The 21828-nt window shown below is 40.5% G+C and overlaps 1 protein-coding gene across 3 annotated transcripts in view; it reads left to right on the top strand.

Moving 5' to 3' along the window:
• Positions 1 to 21269, top strand: part of LOC110495662 (pregnancy-specific beta-1-glycoprotein 1) — a 39680-nt gene extending 18411 nt beyond the window's left edge. The window contains exons 9-10 of one of the 3 annotated variants that reach the window (XM_090207881.1): positions 249 to 304; positions 21141 to 21269. In XM_090207881.1, the coding sequence (XP_090064007.1) occupies positions 249 to 283 (35 nt within the window). In that variant the 3' untranslated portion in view covers positions 284 to 304; positions 21141 to 21269. Of the gene's footprint in view, positions 1 to 248; positions 305 to 613; positions 3803 to 5326; positions 5862 to 21140 lie in introns of those variants that run through there. The other 2 variants (XM_021571008.3, XM_090207880.1) reach the window with 2 other exon arrangements.
• The last annotated feature ends 559 nt before the right edge of the window (positions 21270 to 21828 follow it).

Here is a 21828-nt window from a genome sequence, read left to right as displayed (position 1 = left end):
ATTACATGAATCACAACATGAGGTAAGACATCTATGTTGTTTACCTTGAGGATTGTTAGAGCAAGTTTGTGGACCAGAAAATACCAACTAGGAAATCCCTGTACTGTTTGATTGTTGTAGCTTATGAGGGTGTGAAGGGAGAGCAGGGATGTGTGTGTATGCATTTGCGTGCTTACCTGCATGTGTGCGCTTGCGTGTGTTTGTGTATGATTAAGTCCAACTCTTCTGTTTGTGTGTTTTCTTGCCAGAAGCCAACCTGATGGAGTTGAAAGACCACCAGTAAAGAATCCAGTGTTTTAGGATGGTAAGTCTGAGTCTGAGAAAGACACCAACCACAACATTTATTAAGAAAGCATTTGGAAGTGGTCACATTGTTGTTATGTTTGGGATTATCAACATGTGGTATTTTTAATTTGGATCCAATGAACAAAACAATGAACAAGTCTGATTGGTGCTGGAATTCTTAAAGGAAAGGAAGAACACCTGTTGTTGCATTTATAACATAAGACCAAGAGTTTTTCCAGACCATGTGACCTGACCAGGAAAAACTCCTGGCCCTAGTCATTAGTAATGTTTTGTCTCATGAGTTCTTTCCTCTGTTGCTTCCTTCCAGCTGGCGGTCGGTCTTGCTTGTGGGGTAACTGAGGACCAGAAACATGGGGTTTGAAGGCTCTCAGTACATGACTCCTTATGTTACATTGAGACAAACGACCAAGAAGAGAGAAACATGTTTGAACTGTTGGAGAAATTTAAAATGAAGGAAAACAACAAGCAAATATTGCACATAGGAACTTCCATGTAGTCAGATGAAGTATAGTGAGCTACAACGTATTGGCACAATGACATCTTTTGATGTTTTGGCTCTGTACTCCAGCACTGTTCCCCGGGCGCCACAGACTTGGATGTCGATTAAGGCAGCCCCCGCACCTCTGATTCAGAGGGGTTGGGTTAAATGCGGAAGACGCATTTCAGTTGAAGGCATTCAGTGACTAGCTTTCCCTTTTGGATTTGAAATGATACAATGGCTATAAATGTTATAGTGCAGACTGTCAGCTTTAACCCAATATGGATGAGAATACCCTCAAATTAAAGCTGACAGTCTGCACTAACTTTTTTAGGGTAGGGGGCAGCATTTGGAATTTTGGATGAAAAGCGTGCCCAAAGTAAACTACCTGCTACGCAGGCCCAGAAGCTAGGATATGCATATAATTGGTAGATTTGGATAGAAAACACTCTAAAGCTTCCCAAACTGTTAAAATAATGTCTGAGTATAACAGAACTGATATGGCAAAACCTGAGGAAAATCCATCCAGGAAGTGCCCTTATTTTGAAATTGTTATTTTTCCATTGAAAGCCTATCCACCATTTAAAGGGATAGGACCCAGATTCCGGTCCCTATGGCTTCCACTAGTTGTGAACAGGCTTTAGACCACATATGTCAGAGTCAAGGCCCGCGGGCCACATCCGGCCCGCAAGAAGGTTTTTTACGGCCCCTGGGATGATCTTGATTTATTATTAGAACCGGCCCGCAGCAAGCCGGCAGCCCGCAGATCTTTTACACGCACCAATACTACATTTCCCACAATGCAAAGGTGACGCACCGAGCAGTAGGCTGCTTCATTTCAATATTTATTGGCACAGCAGTCGTCAGCATCACAGTAAAATTAACTTTCAGATACCCATCAAAAATGGCAAAACGGAAGGTGGATACTGAGAACCGGGGGTTTCAAACAAGGTGGGAGTCGGAGTATATGTTCACGAAGGTAGCTGGAAAACCTGTGTGTCTTCTGTGTGGAGAAAGTGTGGCGGTACTGAAAGAGTATAATCTGAGACGACATTATGAAACGAAACACGCGGACACACACGCGGACGCAACTGTCAAGGCCAGTTTTATTTTGGCAGAAGAGATCGCTAAATCAGCCCGGCCATTTACGGAGGGGGATTTCATCAAAAACTGCATGATTAAAGTTTGTGACGAAGTTTGCCCAGAAAAAAGGCAACTCTTTTTAAATGTGAGTCTGAGCAGAAACACCATTGCCGAGAGAGTAGACCAGTTGTCCATCAATCTAAAAGAGCAGCTTGTGAAAAAGGGAAAAGATTTTATTGCATATTCCTTGGCTGTGGATGAGAGCACCGACATTTCTGACATTGCCCAGTTGTCAATTTTCATCCGCGGAGTGGACTCCAACCTAAGCGTGACAGAGGAGTTTTTGGCTTTACGTCCTATGCATGGCACAACTACGGGGCATGATTTGTATGAAGAGGTGTCAAGATGTGTAAATGAGATGGAGCTGCCTTGGGAAAAACTCGTGGGTTTGACAACCGACGGAGCACCTGCGATGTGTGGACACAGGAGCGGACTGGTGGCGAAGATACGGGAAAAGATGCAAGAGGAAAACGCGACAGGTGAGCTGACAGCTTATCATTGTATCATACACCAGGAAGCGTTGTGCGGTAAAGCCTTGAAAATGGAGCATGTAATGAGCATCATCACGCGCACAGTTAACTTTATCAGAGCCAAAGGTTTGAATCACCGCCAGTTCAAGGCATTTCTGACGGAGTTAGAAACGGAGCATGGTGATTTGCCTTATCACACAGAGGTGCGATGGCTAAGCCAGGGAAAGGTGCTTCAAAGATGTTTCGAGCTTCGTGAGGAGATTTGTCTGTTCTTGGACAGCAAAGGGAAAGACACAACACAACTCCGAGACGAAATGTTTCTGTGTGAAATGGCTTTTCTGTGTGACATTACGAGTCATCTGAATGCAATAAACTTGCAGCTGCAGGGTCGGGATCGTGTCATCTCTGATATGTACAGTACAGTGAAGGCATTTAAAACCAAACTGACTCTGTGGGAGACGCAGATGCGGAAAGAAAATTTGAGCCACTTTCCCAGCTGCCAGACCATGAAAGAGAAGCTCTCTACCAGTGCGTTCCCGAGCACACAGTTGGCTGATAAAATAGGTATGCTTGCCGCTGACTTTCGACGCCGATTTGCTGACTTTGAAGCACAAAAAAGCAGGTTGGAACTGCTCGGTAACCCATTTGCTGTTGACGTGGAAAGCTCACCACCAAACCTCCAAATGGAGTTGATTGACCTCCAATGCAATGATGCACTGAGGGCAAAATATGCGGCAGTGGGTGCTGCGGAGTTCGCCCGTTTCCTCCCCGGCACAATGCCCCAGCTGCGCATCCAGGCTGCTCAAACGTTGTCTATGTTTGGCAGCACATACCTGTGTGAACAACTGTTTTCTTTGATGAACCTGAACAAAACATCACACAGAAGTCGACTTACTGCTGAACACCTCCACTCAATTCTGAGGATTTCTTCAGCTCAGAGCCTTACCCCGAACATTGATGAACTTGTGGAAAAGATGGGACACCACCAAGTATCACCCTCAACCTCAAACAAGTGAACATTACTGTGCAATCACATATTTAGAGTTTTTACTCAGTTCAAGTTTAAAAGTTAAAATGTAATATTTGTTTTCACTGCATGTTACTTCTCCTTAAACAAAGTGTTGTTTTTGATTAATAGATTTTTGCACTTTATTTTTTTGTATTTCAATCCAATTATATTTTAAAAATATTTCAGTTGAGTGGATGATAGAAAATTGCTATTATTGTTTTTTCTTTGAAGTAAATTTAGCCCACTTTTGCTAAAATAGAAAATATAGTCTACTGATGGTGCCTTGAATACCGGTTTCTTTCATTTAATGTTCATGTTATGGGGATATTTATATAAAGGAAATTTGTCTTTTGTGTCTGTTGAAAATTAAAGATTACTGACAGAGCCATAAGAAAATATTGCTTTATTTATCTGATCATATTGTAATATATTTGTTAGGTTTTCAGTAGGTTCAATTAGGTTCACTAGACTATATGCGTCATTTAAACATTTTTCAATGAACATTCGAACAGTCCGGCCCTCGTCTTGTAGCTGATTTTTTTATTTGGCCCTCCGTCCATTTGACTTTGACACCCCTGCTTTAGACATTGTTTCAGGCTTTTATTCTGAGAAATTTGTATTGTATTACTAAGAGAGAGCTCTGCAGTACTGAGATGTTGTATTACCAACAATGGTGCATGTGTATTTGTTTTAATACCTTTTAATATTTTAATTTGACAAACAGTGGTTGTCTTCATCCAATTCCTTCAAATTACCCTCTGGTATATCTGTTTTCACAATATACATTGTCACCTGGATTTTAATAACCTTTCTCAAATGACATCAATCTGTGACGGACCAAAGTAAGGGGAAACAGCAGTGTACACTAGTTGCCACAAGATAGGTAAGAACATTTGTTTGGCAAGACCACTAACCTGGTATATCCCAGGTTTTAGTTCTGTTACTGGTATGTCTCCGGTAATTCCGTTACAGAAGAAGTTATGAATTAAGACCAGCCGCATTGCTTTATTTTAAGACTGGACTGTTCTATAATGGAGTCCTGGCACATACAAAAACATGTACCTACTTTTGACTAGTTTTGTGTGTGTATCTAATATATATATTTCTCATGTCATTGCTTACATGTATGCATAAATAAGACCTTATAGATGCCAAGTATTGGTCATGATATGGTTTCAGTTTCAGTTTCAGTACAATCATTGTATGTATCTCTGTTTAAACTCCAGGTTTCACGCTGTAGTGATGTGTTGATAACTGAATGCATGTTGTACATGCATCTGAACACAAATTCTGTTTCAGCACTTTGTCTTAAGAATGTATTTTTTTCCAAACTTGATTGGTGAGGAAGGTCTGTATAGGGCTGGGCTTGAGCCATCATCAACATGCATATCCCTATCTGAAACCTTAAGATCTGTGATTACTGAGTTAGGGAAAGGGACTAGTTAAAACTAGACTGATCTAAGTCTCGTTGCATGTACTGGAAGTACTTCTTGCCAAACGGATCACACCACAGGACTGACGATTCCTAAATCAACTCCTGAGAAATGCTGCTGTGAAAAACAAATGCACTTGAAAGTGCAGTGTGTTAAATATATTTTATCTGCAACAATTGAATTCCAGCCTATATGTACTGCCAATACTTTGAATTGTGATTATTTATATTTTTTCAATGAAAGGAGTTGTGTTCTATATGGGATATTATTATAATGACCTCTGACAGTGATTAAAAAAAAAAAAAATCAAACCTGATTGGTGAAAGCAATATAGTGTATACATGATCTGTAAGTGTATGTGCTCGCATGTTTGTTCCAGTTCTTGCAGTGTTTGTCAGTCTGTGCCTCTATATTAAATAGCAGATTATGCAGTGCCTCACAAACATTTTTCCTGCTTTGTCTCGGTCTTTCTCTCCTGGATTTACAGAGGCGGTCCTTAAACCCACAATCACTTCCTGTAACTCCAACACTGCATTCTGACCTGTGAAGGCGACACCACTGATGCTGAACCCATCACAGCTTGAAAGTGGGAGAGGGGGCGTGGGAGGACTTTGACAAACAGCTGATTGTCTCTTAAGAGTGACACTGGCAAGTCAACCAGCAGTTACAAGTACACCTGCAAGCTGATAGTTGTTAGTGGGGAAGTCAGTGAGCCAGTTAGACAGGTGTTTGGCTCAGGTGAGTGTTAATGATAGGCCAGGGTGGTAGGTATCCTAGCTGTTAAGAGCACTGTTAAGAGCACTGGGCCAGTATCCGAGAGGTCGTTTGTTCGAATCCCTGAGCCAACTAGGTCAAAAAAAATCTCTGTGCCCTAGAGCTAGGCACTTACTCCTATCCAGAGAAATTAGGGTTGTCTGCTAAAGGACTCAAATGTAAATGGTCCTGATCATCAATACTGATTATGTTAATACAGATGACATTTATAAATAAAAAAATAAAATGAAAAACATTTTAAAAAATCGGTCTTCATGTCAGAGCTGGTACTGCCATTTTAATTGCAGCTGGTGACCCTACCCTACTTAGTTTGACCACTTGTATTGGCGTTCATAGACATTTGATCAGTCAGGACAATACATTTTGTCATCACTGCCCTGGGGGTGGGTAGGTCTCTCACACACATGTTTGATGGTCGTAAATACCGAAACTCCTTTTCCCCACTCTGCCAAAACGAAAGTTGAGAATCCTTTTAACACGGAGAGACACTTGGACATTAAAATGTTGAATAATTGAACAGTATTGTACTGTTTTTATGTAACCTTTTTATAACAATGCAAGTCAATTAAGAACAAATTCTTATTTACAATGACGGCCTACCGGGGAACAGTGGGCCTTGTTCAGGTGCAGAATGTGGTGGAATATTGACTCAGAAATATAACACTCTTACAGGAACTTGTGAATTCAAAATATACTTTGCTACTTTGTATTAAAGCTGAGCCCGTCCATGCAAAGACTAAATTCTCTAATCACAGAGTTCTGACTTTAAAGACTTTCCCGTCTTTACATAGCACCACCTTGTATGTACACGAACAACTCCTATTGGCCTTATAGTTCTCATATAGAATCCCCTCCCTCTATATGAAATTAACTCCTCTTGACCTTTCTCCACCAATATCTATCCATCTCAGTTCTTGCTTGTTAACGCTCACATCTGACAGCTGTATAGGTTATAATGGTAGCAGGCCCTGTTCATATATGTTCCAGTCCTTATATATCCACTCCGTCTTAGCTCTCCAAAGTGGACAGTCTATATACTGCCTGCTAATATTGGAGTCATGCACTAGATGATGTCATTTCTGCATCCCGCCAATGTAATTATTGGCTTGATGTTTTCTCAGCATAGCAATTGCACCTAGTTACATTTAATAATCTCCCACAAGAATGTCAGATTTTTACCTTGTCAGCTCGGGGATTCAATCCAGCAACCTTTCATTTACTGGCCCAACGCTCTAACCATTAGGCTACCCGCCGCCATAGGTGGAATGGTCCGTGGACACTTAAGGAACAGTCATGACGAGTTTGTTTCATTTGGTGACCTCCTGAAGGACAGGAGACACACATTACTGTTTCTTTGTTTGTATACACTTCAATTATGGGGTTTGCATCTGCATGTTGTATAAAATAAATGATTGAGTATAGGAATACTTTTGGAAAGATGTGATGTTAGTCTTCTAAATGTGAATTGTTTTTCATAGTAACTTATGATCAGTCAGTGGCCACGCCCCCGTGAGCAAAGACATTTACATCGGCGTATTCTACTAAAAGTATAAAACCAACTTCCAACAAAATTTACATTAGACCAAAACACGCCGGGTGATGCTGGTGTGTGAAGTGGTTAAAAACTACAACTCTACCAAAGGACAAGACCAGAAAATGTGGAGATCATCCCCACGCTGAAATTGTGAAGAAATCTACAAACTAAAGACCAATTATTCAGGCTGCAGCTGTTTAAATACTTTAGTCTGGTAAACACATCCGATCTAAGAACATTTCCAAATGGTACACTGACGTATCCATTATAACAACCTACAACTCCGACAGACTTTGATCTCTGGTGGACAAACCAGAGGCTTTCTGTCGACTGACTATCCAGCAGACGGTAAGGTATACACTCGTAAATATGTAAATTGCTATTTTTCTAATGAGCGAATGTACATGTTCAAAGTATTAGCATTTACATGAGTGTAGTTATGAACTGTATTACAGTGGGTCAGTAGGTCGGTCACTGAGTTTCCGGCTGTTGAACTGTCCCCACCCCTTTCCTTTGTCTACCAAGCTGTCATATCGGTTTCGTCCACTAGGGACTTTTTATTTGTATCATGTTAGTAACCAATGTATGACCTATTGTGTGTGTTTATGTAATTCTTTATGTAATTTTTTTATGTCAATTTGATTGATTAGTTAGTAAATAAATTATTACCCCAATTTGTATATCGCTGATTCATTTTATTTGATGCTTGGGTTCGTGCAGATATCCAAGGGTTTACGACGTTCAGAAATGAGACTGATGAGGTAAAAATACATTAATAGAAGACTGTAATCAATAAGATAATAAAATATCTGAATAGTTATAATCGGGAAATTGAAACTCTAAACAATTTTCCCGTAGTGCCCTGACTTCCTAGTTAATTACTATTCAGTGATTCGTTGAATTACAGAATAATTATACAGAGAATTGATTTGATAATATTGCAGTATTCATATTTAATGAGAGCAAACACTATGACAATTCTTAGTATTTAGTAACGGAGCACTTGCTCACAGAAATTACTGTGGTTCGATTACTTGTGGTGCAGGTGAACATAACAGTAACAGCAGTAACATTCACCCTCTTGCTTGTTAGTGGGCAACCTTTATGACAGGGTTTTGGTAGATTAGATTTGTGTTTTGGCATGTTCCACTGCTACAAGAGTCACAGCGCTCAAGTGAACCATGTTATTGTCAAAATGTGGGGTTCGTAAGTGCCAATTTGTAGGTGAGTGGGAGCAAGTAGTACTACCAACATGTCTACATTATTTTGCCAACAACCAGTAATTCTGAATGTGAAACTGCTTCTACCTGTATTTACAGTAGTGTTCAGGTGAGCATGTTAATTATTGCTGCTTTCTGACGTGACCTCATAATTGAAGCATCCTGGACTGTAGATTTGGTAGAAATTCCTTAACAGCTTGTATTCTTGCAACATAAAGCAACTTTATTTAATAATTTTTGTTACAGAATCTGGGATTCCATCTTGGATTTGAAAATATATGTGAAATGTTAAACTGATCTCTGTCTACTTCCTAGAGAACTATAGGTAAATCATCTGTACCAACAAAGACCAGTACAGCTACAGTCTCTGTACCAGAACAAACCAGTTGAAAAGCACTTGTTGAAATCAGTTTGTTGGACAAATATTTAGATTCTGTACAGGGAAGGGTTGTTTCTCTTCAGTAAACTCATCTTTTTCTCTCTCTATTGGGTCATTCTGTATCATATTGTTATCATGTATGTAATGTGCTGTCATGTTTAGGCTCTGCTAATATATTTTTTTGCTTTGAATAATGTGAATTATAATAAAATGTTGAATTACAACAAGAAGGCAAAAATGTACAGTATCAGTCAAAAGTTTGGACACATCTACTCATTCCAGGGTTTCTTTATTTTTACTATTTTCTACATTGTAGAATAATAGTGAAGACATCAAAACTATGAAATAACACATGGAATCATGTTGTAACCAAAAAAGTGTTAAAACAGCTAAATGTATTTTTGATCATTTTAGATTCTTCAAAGTAGCCACCCTTTGCCTTAAACACTTGGCATTCTCTCAACCAGCTTCAACTGGAATGTTTTTCCAACAGTCTTGAAGGAGTTCCCACATATGCTGAGCACTTGTTGGCTGCTTCTCCTTCACTCTGCGGTCCAACTCATCCCAAACCATCTCAATTCGGTTGAGGTTGGGTGATTGTGGGGGCCAGGTCATCTGACGCAGCACTCCATCGCTCTCCTTCTTGGTCAAATAGCCCTTACACAGCCCAGAGGTGTGTTGGGTCATTGTCCTGTTGAAAAATCAATTATAGTCCCACTAAGCCAGATGAGATTGTGTATCGCTGCAGAATGTGATGGTAACTTAAGTTGTGCCTTTAATTCTAAATAAATCACAGACAGTGTCACCAGCAAAGCACCCCCTAACCATCACAACCCCTCCTCGCTTCACGGTGGGAACCACACATGCGGAGATCATCTGTTCACCTACTCTGCGTCTCACAAAGAAATGGCAGTTGGAACCAAAAATCTCAAATTTGGACTCATCAGAACATGAGATAAATTTACACTGGTCTAATGTCCATTGTTCGTGTTTCTTGGCACAAGAATGTCTCTTCTTCTTATTGGTGGGCTTTAGTAGTGGTTTCTTTGCAGTAATTCGACCATGAAGGCCTGATTGACAGTCTCCTCTGAACAGTTGATGTGTCTGTTACTTGAACTATGTGAAGCATTTATTTCTGCTGCAATTTCTAAGGCTGGTGACTGTAATGAGCTTATCCTCTACAGCAGAGGTATCTCTGGGTCTTCGATTCCTGTGGCGGTCCTCATAAGAGCTTAATGCTTTTTGCGACTGCACTTGAATAAACATTCAAAGTTCTTGACATTTTCTGGAATGACTGACCTTCATGTACTAAAGTAATGATGAACTGTCATTTCTCTTTGCTTATTTGAGCTGTTCTTGCCATAATATGGACTTGGTCTTGTACCAAATAGGGCTATGTTCTGTATACCACCCATACCTGGTCACAACACAACACAACTGATTGGCTCAAACTTTTAACAAGGCACACCTGACTACCTCATGAAGCTGGTTGAGGAAATGCCAAGAGTGTAAATAGCTGTCAACAAGGGAAAGGGTGAGTGCTTTGAAGAATCTAAAAAATTAAATATATTTTGATTTGTTTAACACTTTTTTGGTTACTACATGACTCCATGTGTTATTTTATAGTTTTGATTTCTTATTATTCTACAATGTAGAAAATAGTAAAAAATTAAGAAAAACCCTTGAATGAGTAGGTGTGTCCAAACTTTTGAATGATACTGTATATATAAATAAAAGCTGTGTTCGAATATACCCATACTAATATACTGTATACTACATAATTAATGAGTATATACTACATACTACGTGCTATTAGTATACTGTAAACGAACAGTATTGTTTCGTCTGTCTACCGGAAGGTGATGCTGTTGCCATGCAACCTCTTGCTAGCATAACAAAGGACTAGCTAAACATTTAACGATTTCGTGTGTGTTCATAAATTCAATCTGGAATGCCAGTGTGCGCTATGGGCGTTCGTAAATCCAGAGCGTTGTCAGATTGTCCGTTCGTAAATTTAGAGTGTTTCACTATCGGAGCATTCAGAGCTCACATTGTCACTGGATGCTTTGGTTGAGGAGTAGGGTGTTGCTGGCAACTGTTTAACTACGCATTTTTTTTGCTAACGTTTACTGACACCGGTCATATTCAACGGGTGTTGGTACGGTTGGGGACTGATGTATCCATCTATTGGCCCTTTGAGTACATCAGCATTTGCCAGTGGATTCAGCACCCTGCTGCTCACAGACTTGATCAGGCTAACCAAGCTGTCAAGTGGCTTAAGAGGATCTACTTGCTCTCCCTCAAAAGCATTGATGGCCAACTGTACCTCACCCAGCACTACTGTACCTCACCCAGCACTACTGTACCTCACCCAGCACTACTGTACCTCACCCAGCACTGACTTCAAAAAAGTCAGATACAATATGTTTTGAGGATCACTGTACATGGAGTATAAAACCTCAGCCAGGTAGCAGTGTTCACTGGACTTGGTGACTGCGAAATGCAGCCTACGCTCCTCCCACTGGTCCAAAATGCGTGAAACCGCGGGTTCAATGGAGAGCCAACGTGTGGCACACACCTTGGTTATCTGTAAAGGTTTCTCCCCACAGTTGATGGTCTCATATATGGCCTTGTAGGCCTCACTGCACTTTGGAGACACTGAAAACCAGCTATAAGTCTCTCATACCAAATACTCCACACTACGGGGGATGGTGTCATTGGAAGCATGACTTGCAGCAAGCTGCAGAGAGTGGCATCCACAGTTAATAAGAACCAGATATTTGAGGCCATACTTCTCCTTCGGCACTTTATGAACCCCATTGTTAATCCCCGTCATAACAGAGGCATTGTCAGTTCCTATCCCCAGGAGTTTCTCTTTTTTAAGACAACACTTCGAGGAAAGCCACAACAGCACGGGCTATAGATTTGGCATCTCCTCCCTTCAACTCAACAAGCCCCAGAAATGTTGATACAATTGTCTGCTTGGTGTCACTAAAGTACCTTATCACAACCCCTAGGTACTTAGAAACACTTACATCCGTGGACTCATCGAGGAGGAGGCTGAAACGCTGGTTACCCACATCTGCGACCAACCTTTTCAGAGAATATGGTGCTAGAAAACCATTAATCATTTCTGTGCACTTTGTCCTGTGCATTTTGAAGTGGGTAGCAGTAGTGGAGTATCATGGAACAGTGTTCAGCGATAGCTAATGGCATGGTGGCCTCAGCCTTTTTTGCAGAGTCAATTTTTTCAACCATAAATGGCAGTTTGTTTTGGGTGGAACTGTTATAAGGCTTTGCCTTTTGAGTATGTTTTTGAGTTGTCATGTGTTTTTTTTACATCAATAAGTTTGGCGTATGTCACGCTCTGACCTTAATTATCTTTGTTTTCTTTATTATTTTGGTTAGGTCAGGGTGTGACAAGGGTGGTTTGTTTAGTTTTTGTATTGTCTAGGGGTTTTTGAATGTCTAGGGTTTTTTGTATGTCTAGGGGTTTAAATGTCTATGGTTGCCAAGATTGGTTCTCAATCAGAGTCAGCTGTTTATCGTTGTCTCTGATTGGGGACCATATTTAGGTAGCCATATTCCTTGAGTATTTTGTGGGTTGTCATTGTATGTTTAGTTGACTGTTCTGCACTAGGCATATTAGCTTCACGGTTTGTTTTGTATAGTTTGTTCAGTGTTTGTGCTTTCATTAAATAAGTATGTACGCTTACCACGCTGGCGTTGGTCTCCTCCATATAACGACCGTGACAGAACAACCCACCATAAAAGGACCAAGCAGCGTGAAAAGGAGGAGCAGCGTTTTATGGAGCAGATAGCACGGACATGGGACGAAATACTGGACGGTAAAGGATCCTGGACGTGGGAGGAAATACTGGCAGGAGAGGATCGCCTACCATGGAGGCAGGTGGAGATAGCACGGGAGGAATGGTGATGATATGAGTGTACAAGGCTAGCACGGAAGCCTGAGAGGCAGCCCCAATAACTTTTTTGGGATGGGGCACACGAGGAGATTGCATGGGTCAGGTCGGAGATCTGGGCCAGCTCCTCGTGCTTACTGTGGGGAGCGTGTTACTGGTCAGGCAACGTGTTATGCGGTGGAACACACGGTGTCTCCAGTGCGCTATTCTAGCCCGGTGCGCTCTATTCCAGCTCCTCGCATTGGCTGGGCTAGAATGGGCATCCAGCCAGGAAGGAGGGTGCCGGCTCCTGGTCTCCAGTATACCTCCTTGGACCAGGATATCCTGCGCCGGCTCTGCGGCGAGTGCGGGGAGCAGGCACAGGACTTATTGGACTGTGTAGGCGCACTGGAGGTCTGGAGTGTAGAGCTGACACAACCCGTCCTGGGTTATCTGTTATCAGTAAGTGTGTGTGGCGGGCACAAAACAGCAGGCTTTGCAATCACTTATTTCTGTTACTCAAATCTCCTGCACTCTGACCTGTGAGGGCAACACCACTGATGCTGAACCAGTCACCTACAGCTGGAAAGTGGGAGAGGGGGAGTGAGAGGTCGTAGGAAAATGGCTGATTGTCTCTAAGAGCGACAAGGGCCAATCAACCAACAGTTACAAATTAATCTGCAAGATGAATAACTCTGCTGGAGAAGAGGAAGTCAGTGATCCAATTTGAGAGGTGTTTGTTCCAGGTGAGTAGACACTCATAAGTGTGCTACAGTCTTTTATGTATTGGTATGTTAGTAACACTGCTAGTGTTGTAGGACATTTTTAATGCTGCGCTATGTTGAATTCATGATACATTTCTTTCAACATATCAATACAGAATGTGTTCATTTCAGAGCCTTCTGAAGTCGGTGATGGTGGGATTGTTGTTGGTGTTGTCGTTATCATTGTAGCGCTTGTTGCCATTGTCATAAGTAAGAACAGCACATCTATAGTAACAGATCACTGCACATGTACATAGTTGTGAATCACAGATTGACATAACAGCAGCTACAACAGCTATACCCCCTGAAGGGGATACATGTTGTGCCTGTATTTACAGTTGTGTTCAGATGTGCAGGTACTGTGTGCAGGTTGTTTATTGGTGCTCTCAGAAAAGATGGCTTCTAATTGCAGCTTAAGCATGTAATTGTCGGTGAAGTCATACTCAATAGCTGAAAGAATATTAATGCAGATTTGTACTTTGAGGTTATAAATATTTGTATTATTTACTCCCCAGTTTGGTTGCAGCTTCAACGAAATGTTAGACAATGTGATTTCATTTAATTTTCTTAATAATGTCTTCAATTTGTCTCTTTCATCTCAGGTTATCCCCAAGACAGCTGGATTGACCTTTTGAGCAAGATTTTTTTTGTGGATTGTGTGGTAAGTGTTACCTTAACTAGACTGGTCCATATTCAACCTGCTGACAGGGTCCCCAAAGTAATACAAACACAACATGATTAATATACTGTACTATATACACACTTCCATGCACTGCACACATTTCTTCACAGCACAGGACCGAAGTGTTGTTTTTGTCCCATTCCAGAAATCCAGAAACCTGTTTTAATTTCATTAGGAACCTTTGCCCACTGTGTGTGTGCAGTGGTGGAAAAAGTACTCAATTGTCATACTTGAGTAAAAGTAAAGATACCTTAATAGAAAATTATGCCCAAACAAACACGAATGCCACTCAGTAAATTAGTACTTGAGTAAAAGTCTAAAAGTATCTGGTTTTAAATGTACTTAAGTACAGTGATGGAAAAAGTACTTAATTGTCATACTTGAGTAAAAGTAAATGCTATACATCAAATTCATTATATGAAGCAAACCAGACCAGACAGCAGAGTTTTCTCAGTTTTCAACAGACATCATTTACAAATGCAGTATTTGTGTTTAGTGAGTCTGCCAGATCAGAGGCAGTAGGAATGACAATGCATTATATTGATAGGTGTGTGGATTGGACCACATTGTTGTCATGCCTGATTATTCGAAATGTAATGAGTACTTTTGGGTGTCAGGGAAAATGTATGGAGTAAAAAGTACATTATTTTATTTTTGAATGTAGTGAAGTAAAAGTTGTCAAATATAAATAGTAAAGTACAGATACCCCCCCCCCCCCCCCAAATTAAGAAACGTTTGAAGAATGAAGAAGAAAATAAATAGAAGAAAGTGTGTGAGAGAAAGTGCGACTGCACAGCAGTAATCTCATAACTTTCTGCAAACCTAAAGGGAAAATATATCCTAAATTCAAGGAACCTTCTCTAAACCAATGTTGAGGACCGTAAGGGAGAAGATAAGGAGCATTAACTGTTATTATAAGCAATTTGAATGTTACTTTTCACAATGATAATTGTTTATAATAATAATAATAATAATAATAGGCCTTTAATTTGTTACATTCACTGCTAAAATGGGCTAAAGTTTACCGCCAGGCAATTTTAATAAAAAAAAAATCATCAGCGACTTCGCGAATGGTGGTCCTCAAGCCTTTGACCATGATCTGGTGTTTCCAGTGTTGCCAACTCATTTTCAGGGGAAGTTGCTAGAGGCAGGTCGATTTGTTGCTAAAAGTTGCTAAATGACGTTGTGATGTCATTGCGTGATGACGTAATAACGTAACACTGCGTCATTACTTAGAATACACAATAATGTTACTCATATTGACTGGCCATCTCTGCAAAAAATATGATTTTACATTTGTTAGTTTAGGTTTGTTTATTATCATATATTTTTATTTGTAAAAGTAATATAAACAACACATGTTATATGATCACATGTTTTTATTTTTAAACACAACACATTGAATTATTGAACAATTACACATTATTGAACAATTACACAATATTGAACAATTACATTTGATTTATTTACTTTTTAACTAGTAAACCTCCACATTCTTAACAATGATAGTTTTAAGCAGTGTATTGGTAGTTAACATGCTACCTAACTGATCAACAATTATAGGTACAAGCTAATAACAAGGTGTGTGTGTGTATATGTATATATAGCATATATATATCTTATTGAACAAGCAACTTATCTCAAATAATGATGTCTGCACTAGGCATCTCTCTCCAGGTTGTTGTGCTGCTAAGCTGGCTAGCTGCTCAATGGTTTCCTCCAGATATTGCCACTGTTCTCGCACACGCTGCAGTACACACTGCCACCATCAGCTGTGTGTCTCCGCCAGTTCCAGAAAGTCCACTCCTTGCATACGTACTGAAAATATGATGAATCATAGATTGGCAAGGAAATCCTCTTCATCTTACTGTCCAACTGCATTGTCACGGAGCTGGAACCAGCAGTAGAGGATGGAGTGGCCTTAAAGCTGTATGCTGCTGTGGTGCCAAACTGCTGCAGAACTTCACTTGGTAGTTTATGCTGGTAATAGGTATCACCAGTCAGCTTCAGTCCATACCGCACTAGGAGTATGGATTTGCGAGTGTGCAGTGACACTATTTCTTAACTTTGACTTGACCACACTCATTTGGCTGAACAGCCGTTCAACCTCCGCATTTGAGTGTGGAGAGAGCAGAGAGTGCAGCTTTGCACAGTTCTTCAAATGGATTTGACCCGGAAGAGTCCGTGTAGTTATTGACTTCACTCCAAAACTCGACTGTATTTTCAGTTGAGTCCCACCTAAACAGATGGATGTTTCTCCATTGGGAAACAATTTTATCTTGTTTGGGGCTGGTATCCCAGTAGCTCAGCTACTTTAATCATTTCAGTGGTGCCTTTATTGTGCTTTAGCGTTTCCTTAACACTGAACAAGGCCATGTGTCACAAGGCTTCTAGGTTGTCTGGGAGCCTTGCTTTCAGCTCCTTGCTTAAAGCAACAATGTAGTTGATGCACTGTCTCCGAATGACCTTTTTGTCCTCTGGCGCAAGACTGAGTTGGTACACCGTGCTCTCTAAAAGGTACTCGAGGTATGGTGATGGACTGAGATGTCCATCAAGGGCATCCTTCAGGACATCAATTTTTGCCATAGGGTTGACTACTCTGCTACAAATTGATGTTAAGAGGTGTACCAGATTGTCCAAAAGCTTGACAGGATCTGTTTGATCTCCCTCAAATGACTTCACTGCAACTTGTATGTCAGACAGGATTGATTTCAAGAATGAAGAATGTCAGGTAGACATAGTTGGTCTTGTCCATGTACGTGGCGTGGAGCACATCCACCATGTAGCAATGCTCACTGGCCTTGGTCACCTCAAAGTGGAGTTTCAGTTCTTCCCACTGGCTCAATATACGAGTTACCGCAGGCTCAATTGATAGCCAACGTGTGGCACACATTTTGGTGATCTGCAGGGGTTTCTGGCCACAATTAATGGTAACATACACTGCTTTGTACGCCTCGTGCCGTTTTGGGGAAATGGAAAACCAGTTGTAGGTTTCCCTGATTTAAGTACTCAACACTCCTAGGGATAGTTTCTTTGGATGCTGCACTGACAGACAATTGTAAAGAATGGCACACACAGCGGATGAGTGCCGAATTGGGCAATGCACATTCTTCCTTTAAAATCTTGTGCACCCTGTTGTGCACCTCAGTCATCACAGACACATTATCAGTGCCAATACCCTGAATATTCTCTTTTTTAAGGTTACACTTCTCAAGAAACTCAACTACCACCTTTACTATTGATCTGGCATCACCCCCCTCCAATTCAACCAGCCTGAGAAATGTGGACCCAACGGTTATTTTTTTTAGCACTGAAATACTGAATCACCACACCCAGGTATTTCGAGACTCTGACATCAGTAGACTCATCCAAAAGGAGACTGAACTTCTCATCCCTAACTTCTGATGTTACCCTTTTGAGAAAACAAGGAGCCAGTACTCCCCTAATCATTTCTGTGCACTTGGTGCGGTGCATTTGGAAGTTTGTTGCTGCCACAGAATCTGGGCAGCTTTGCAAGCCATACCTAAATGGTTGCATGCTAGCATCTAACAATGCTCTGCAATGGCCATTGCCATAGTAGCTTCTGCACTTTTGTAGTTATCCACTTTCTTAACCAACTGTGGTAATGTAGACTGCGTTGTGGGGTTGTACTGTTTTGCTTTATTTATATGCTTTGCTGTAGCACAATGTTTTTTGATGTCATACATTTTTGCAAGCATGTCTGATTTGCAGTACTGTCCGGGTTGCGTCAATTTGAATCTGGTATCAGGAGAAGTATGACACTGAGTCACCGATTGTATGCTATGTATTTTTTATTAGCTAAGCAATAAGTGGTAAATGCAATTCTCGTATATACGGGCTCTCTGTCCCACCTCGCAGGGCAAACAGAGAACTGACTTGTTCTTGACAAAGATATTATAAATATACTCTGTCAGAGGTAGTTCCTGCTTCCGAGCCGGCCTGTCACAGAGTAGAGACTGGGCGTGGTTTAGACTCACCCAGCCTATCGTTGATTGTTGGTGCAGAGGCTGGTCCCAGCCCCCTAAGCGCTTCAGTGGTCAGTCGCTGTAGCTGTGTAGAATATACAGTTATCAGGCATCTGGCTCCTGTTATCTAACAAAAGACTGTTTGTTCTCGCAACACTACGTTCTGAATGTGCCCCCACCCAACTCATTGCACAGTTCCTGTCATGTTATTCTGTATTTTTCCATCATGAGAAAGGCCCATGGCCCTGAAACTGTTAACAATGTTTCAAGTCAGCTATGTTGCATAACACATACATCCATCCACACATCTGCCAACAGCAGATAATATTCAATCACATATATGGTAACGGGCTATAGTGCATAACACAGAAACCTCATAGTACGCACAGTATGCACGTCAATCATTCCCAATTACTGGCTTCAGCCACCCTTTAAATTCAGGTACAGACTCCCACTCTTTAGCTGTACTTCTGGCTGTACAATTTTGATTGAGGCATGTTGATTGATGTTGTAAGTTCTGTTCAAGATCAAACATTTGTGACCAACTATAATCATTGGGTTTGTCTTGTCGAACGCGTACTACTGCTGCTGCAGTCAGCTGCTGCCTGTGCACGAGCTGAGCGCCTGCTGCTGACATCACTCACAATGCACTTTTGCAGCCAGGCACGTGTGTTGTGACAGAGAAAATCAGTTGTGTCATTTAGAGGGATAATGCATTTTAGCGTTTGTCACTTTTCAAAAGTTGCTAAAAGTTCAAATACATTTTTTAAAGTAGCTAAATTTGTTGCTAGGTGCTGCTGTTTGAATAAGAAAGTTGCCATGGTAGTTCGAAAGGTTTCTAAATCTAGCAACAAAATTGCTAAATTGGCATCAGTGGGTGTTTCCCGGAACGGAAAATGTTGGGAACTGCTGTTCTAGAGATTACTCCATTAATCAGAATAAAAACAATCAGCCCACTAACCAGTAATTTCATTAACAATAAACTATGACGGAAAATACTTGTCAACTACCCATTTTTCCTGACTAAAACTACGACGATAACGAGACACGATGCCCTTTGGGAAAAAATGAGAACTATTACAAATTAATTTAATGTTAGTCTACGAAAATGTGACAAGAATTCCCCATGAGACTAATGGACATTCAATTTGACTTGAAACTCATTTACATCTGTTTTGTCCATGTCACGATCATCGTATGGAGGGGACCAAAGCGCAGCATGGTTAGAATACATTCTTCTTTATTTAATGAAGAACACTTAAACAAAAACAAAACGACAGTGACCGCTATATAAACACTGTGCTAACGTGCAACATAACATAAAAAATAACCCACGAAATATCCAAAGAAGATGGCTGCCTAAATATGGTTCCCAATCAGAGACAACAATAAACACCTGCCTCTGGTTCTCAATTAATCTAGGCAACCATAGACCTACGTAAACACCTAGATGGAAACAACCCCATAAATCTACAAAAAACCCTAGACGGTACAAACACCCTAGATGAGACAAAAAAACACATATCCCCCATGTCACACCCTGACCTAACCAAAATAATAAAGAAAACAAAGAATACTAAGGTCAGGGCGTGACAGTCCAATCATAAGCATGCATGCAGAATATGTCATACAATCTTCTCGTTGGCAGAATTTACATCTTTCAGTTGCGGGATCTGAATGAGCTGATCTGCACGGCTCTCCTACACAGCTCCCAGGCGGTAGCCTAAATATATACATGATTTTATAGAAAATAATGCACTGACTTATGTGACTGAAATGGCTGTGGCTAAGGGAGTGGAAGCCATTATGTGCCTGATGGAAGTTAAGTTAGATGTTTGTATGAACTTTTTAATAAAACAAAAGAAAGTTACAATGACTAAAATAAGACTAGGATCGTCCAGTAGCCTGATAATAACTCAAACTAAGGATGATATTACTAATATGGGCCTAAGATTAAAATGTATTTTAGTCATAAAGACTAAAACTATATCTAAAATGGGTGACAAAATGAACATGGGTAGTAACAATAACACACCTTTTACATTACTTCTATGGGGATATTTTGACCATGCAGATATGTGGAGATGTCAAATGTGTTTCTCATATTATTTGTGGTGACATTTATTTGAAGAACATGTTTTAGTGACGTCTACATACAGTATGAGAAGGTGATTACTAATGTGAGTATAAAGTTAACAGTGTGTGGACTAGTGTGTGTATATATAAAATGTGTATTATGCTGTTGGAAAATGTGCTGTGATGAGTAACCCCCCTCTTGATACACATGCCACCACTGCTGAAAACAATCCTAGGGGAAACACTGCTGTAAAATACTGATTCTTAAAAGTTCAACATAATATGCTGTTTCTTTCAAAGTATCTGATTAGAGAACGTTTGTCCTTCTGTTCTCATTAGCAGCTGAAGTCAGCAGATCCAACAGTCCTAAAGATGAGTCAAAGCCTGACGGTAAGAAACCGTGGCATTCACCTGGAATTCTGCCATCTATGTTTACCTTGAGGATTGTTAGAGCAAGTTTGTGGTCCAGAAAAGACAAACTAGGAAATCCCTGTACTGTTTGATTGTTGTATCTTATGAGGGTGTGAAGGGAGACCAGGGATGTGTGTGTGCACTTGTGTGCTTCCCTGCATGTCTGTATGTATGATTAAGTCCAATTCTTCTGTTGTGTTTTCTTGCAAGAAGCCAACCTGTTGATGGAGTAGAAAGACCACCAGTAAAGAATCCAGTATTTTAGGATGGTAAGTAAGAGTCTGAGAAAGACACCAACCACTACATTTATTAAGAAATCATTAGGAAGTGCTCACATTGTTGTTATGTTTGATCAACATGTGGTGTTTTTAATTTGGATCCAATGAACAAAACAATGAACAAGTCTGATTGGTGCTGGTATTCTTAAAGGAAAGGAAGAACACCTGTTGTTGCATTTATAACATAAGACCAATAGTTTTTCCAGACCATGTGACCTGACCAGGAAAAACTCCTGGCCCTAGTCATTAGTAATGTTTTGTCTCATGAGCTCTTTCCTCTGTTGCTTCCTTCCAGCTGGTGGTCTTCCTGGTGGGGTAACTGAGGACCAGAAACATGGGGTTCGAAGGCTCTCACTACATGATTCCATATCTGTTACATTGAGACAAATGACCAAGAAGAGAGAAACATGTTTGAACTGTTGGAGATGTTTTTAATGAAATATAAAATGAAGGAAAACAAGCAAACGTTGCACATATTAACTTGCATTCAATCAGATGAAGTGCAAAGCTACAAAAGTAATGGGACAGAGTAATTTATGCCCCCCCCCAGGCAAGGTATACTGTAGGGAGAGAGTATTGGTTGAGAGGAACCAGGCCTGAGAGGTAGAGCTCATTCTCATCTGCCTTGTAAAGAGAGCTCTGCAGTACTAGGATGTTGTATTACTAAGAGAGAGCTCTGCAGTACTGAGATGTTTTATTACTAACAGAGAGCTCTGCAGTAAGATATTTTATTACTAACAACAGAGGTGCATGTGTATTTGTTTTAATACCTTAATATTAAAATTGTCTGTCAAATTCCTTCAAATTACCATCTGGTATATATCTAAGCATATGTGTTTTCACAATAGAATTTTGTCACCTGAATTTTTTGACTTTTTTCTCAAATATATCTGAACATTAATCTGTGATGTAATAGGAGTGTTTTTCATTTGCACCCTTATGTAGACATTGCTCCACCCACATCCTTTCAATGCAGCGAATGA

This window comes from Oncorhynchus mykiss, chromosome 18 (assembly GCF_057628025.1).
Source record: "Oncorhynchus mykiss isolate SJ-2025 chromosome 18, ASM5762802v1, whole genome shotgun sequence".
NCBI lineage: Eukaryota > Metazoa > Chordata > Actinopteri > Salmoniformes > Salmonidae > Oncorhynchus > Oncorhynchus mykiss.
Note: the sequence above shows the minus strand (reverse complement) of the source record. Positions and strands in the feature narration are given on the sequence as shown.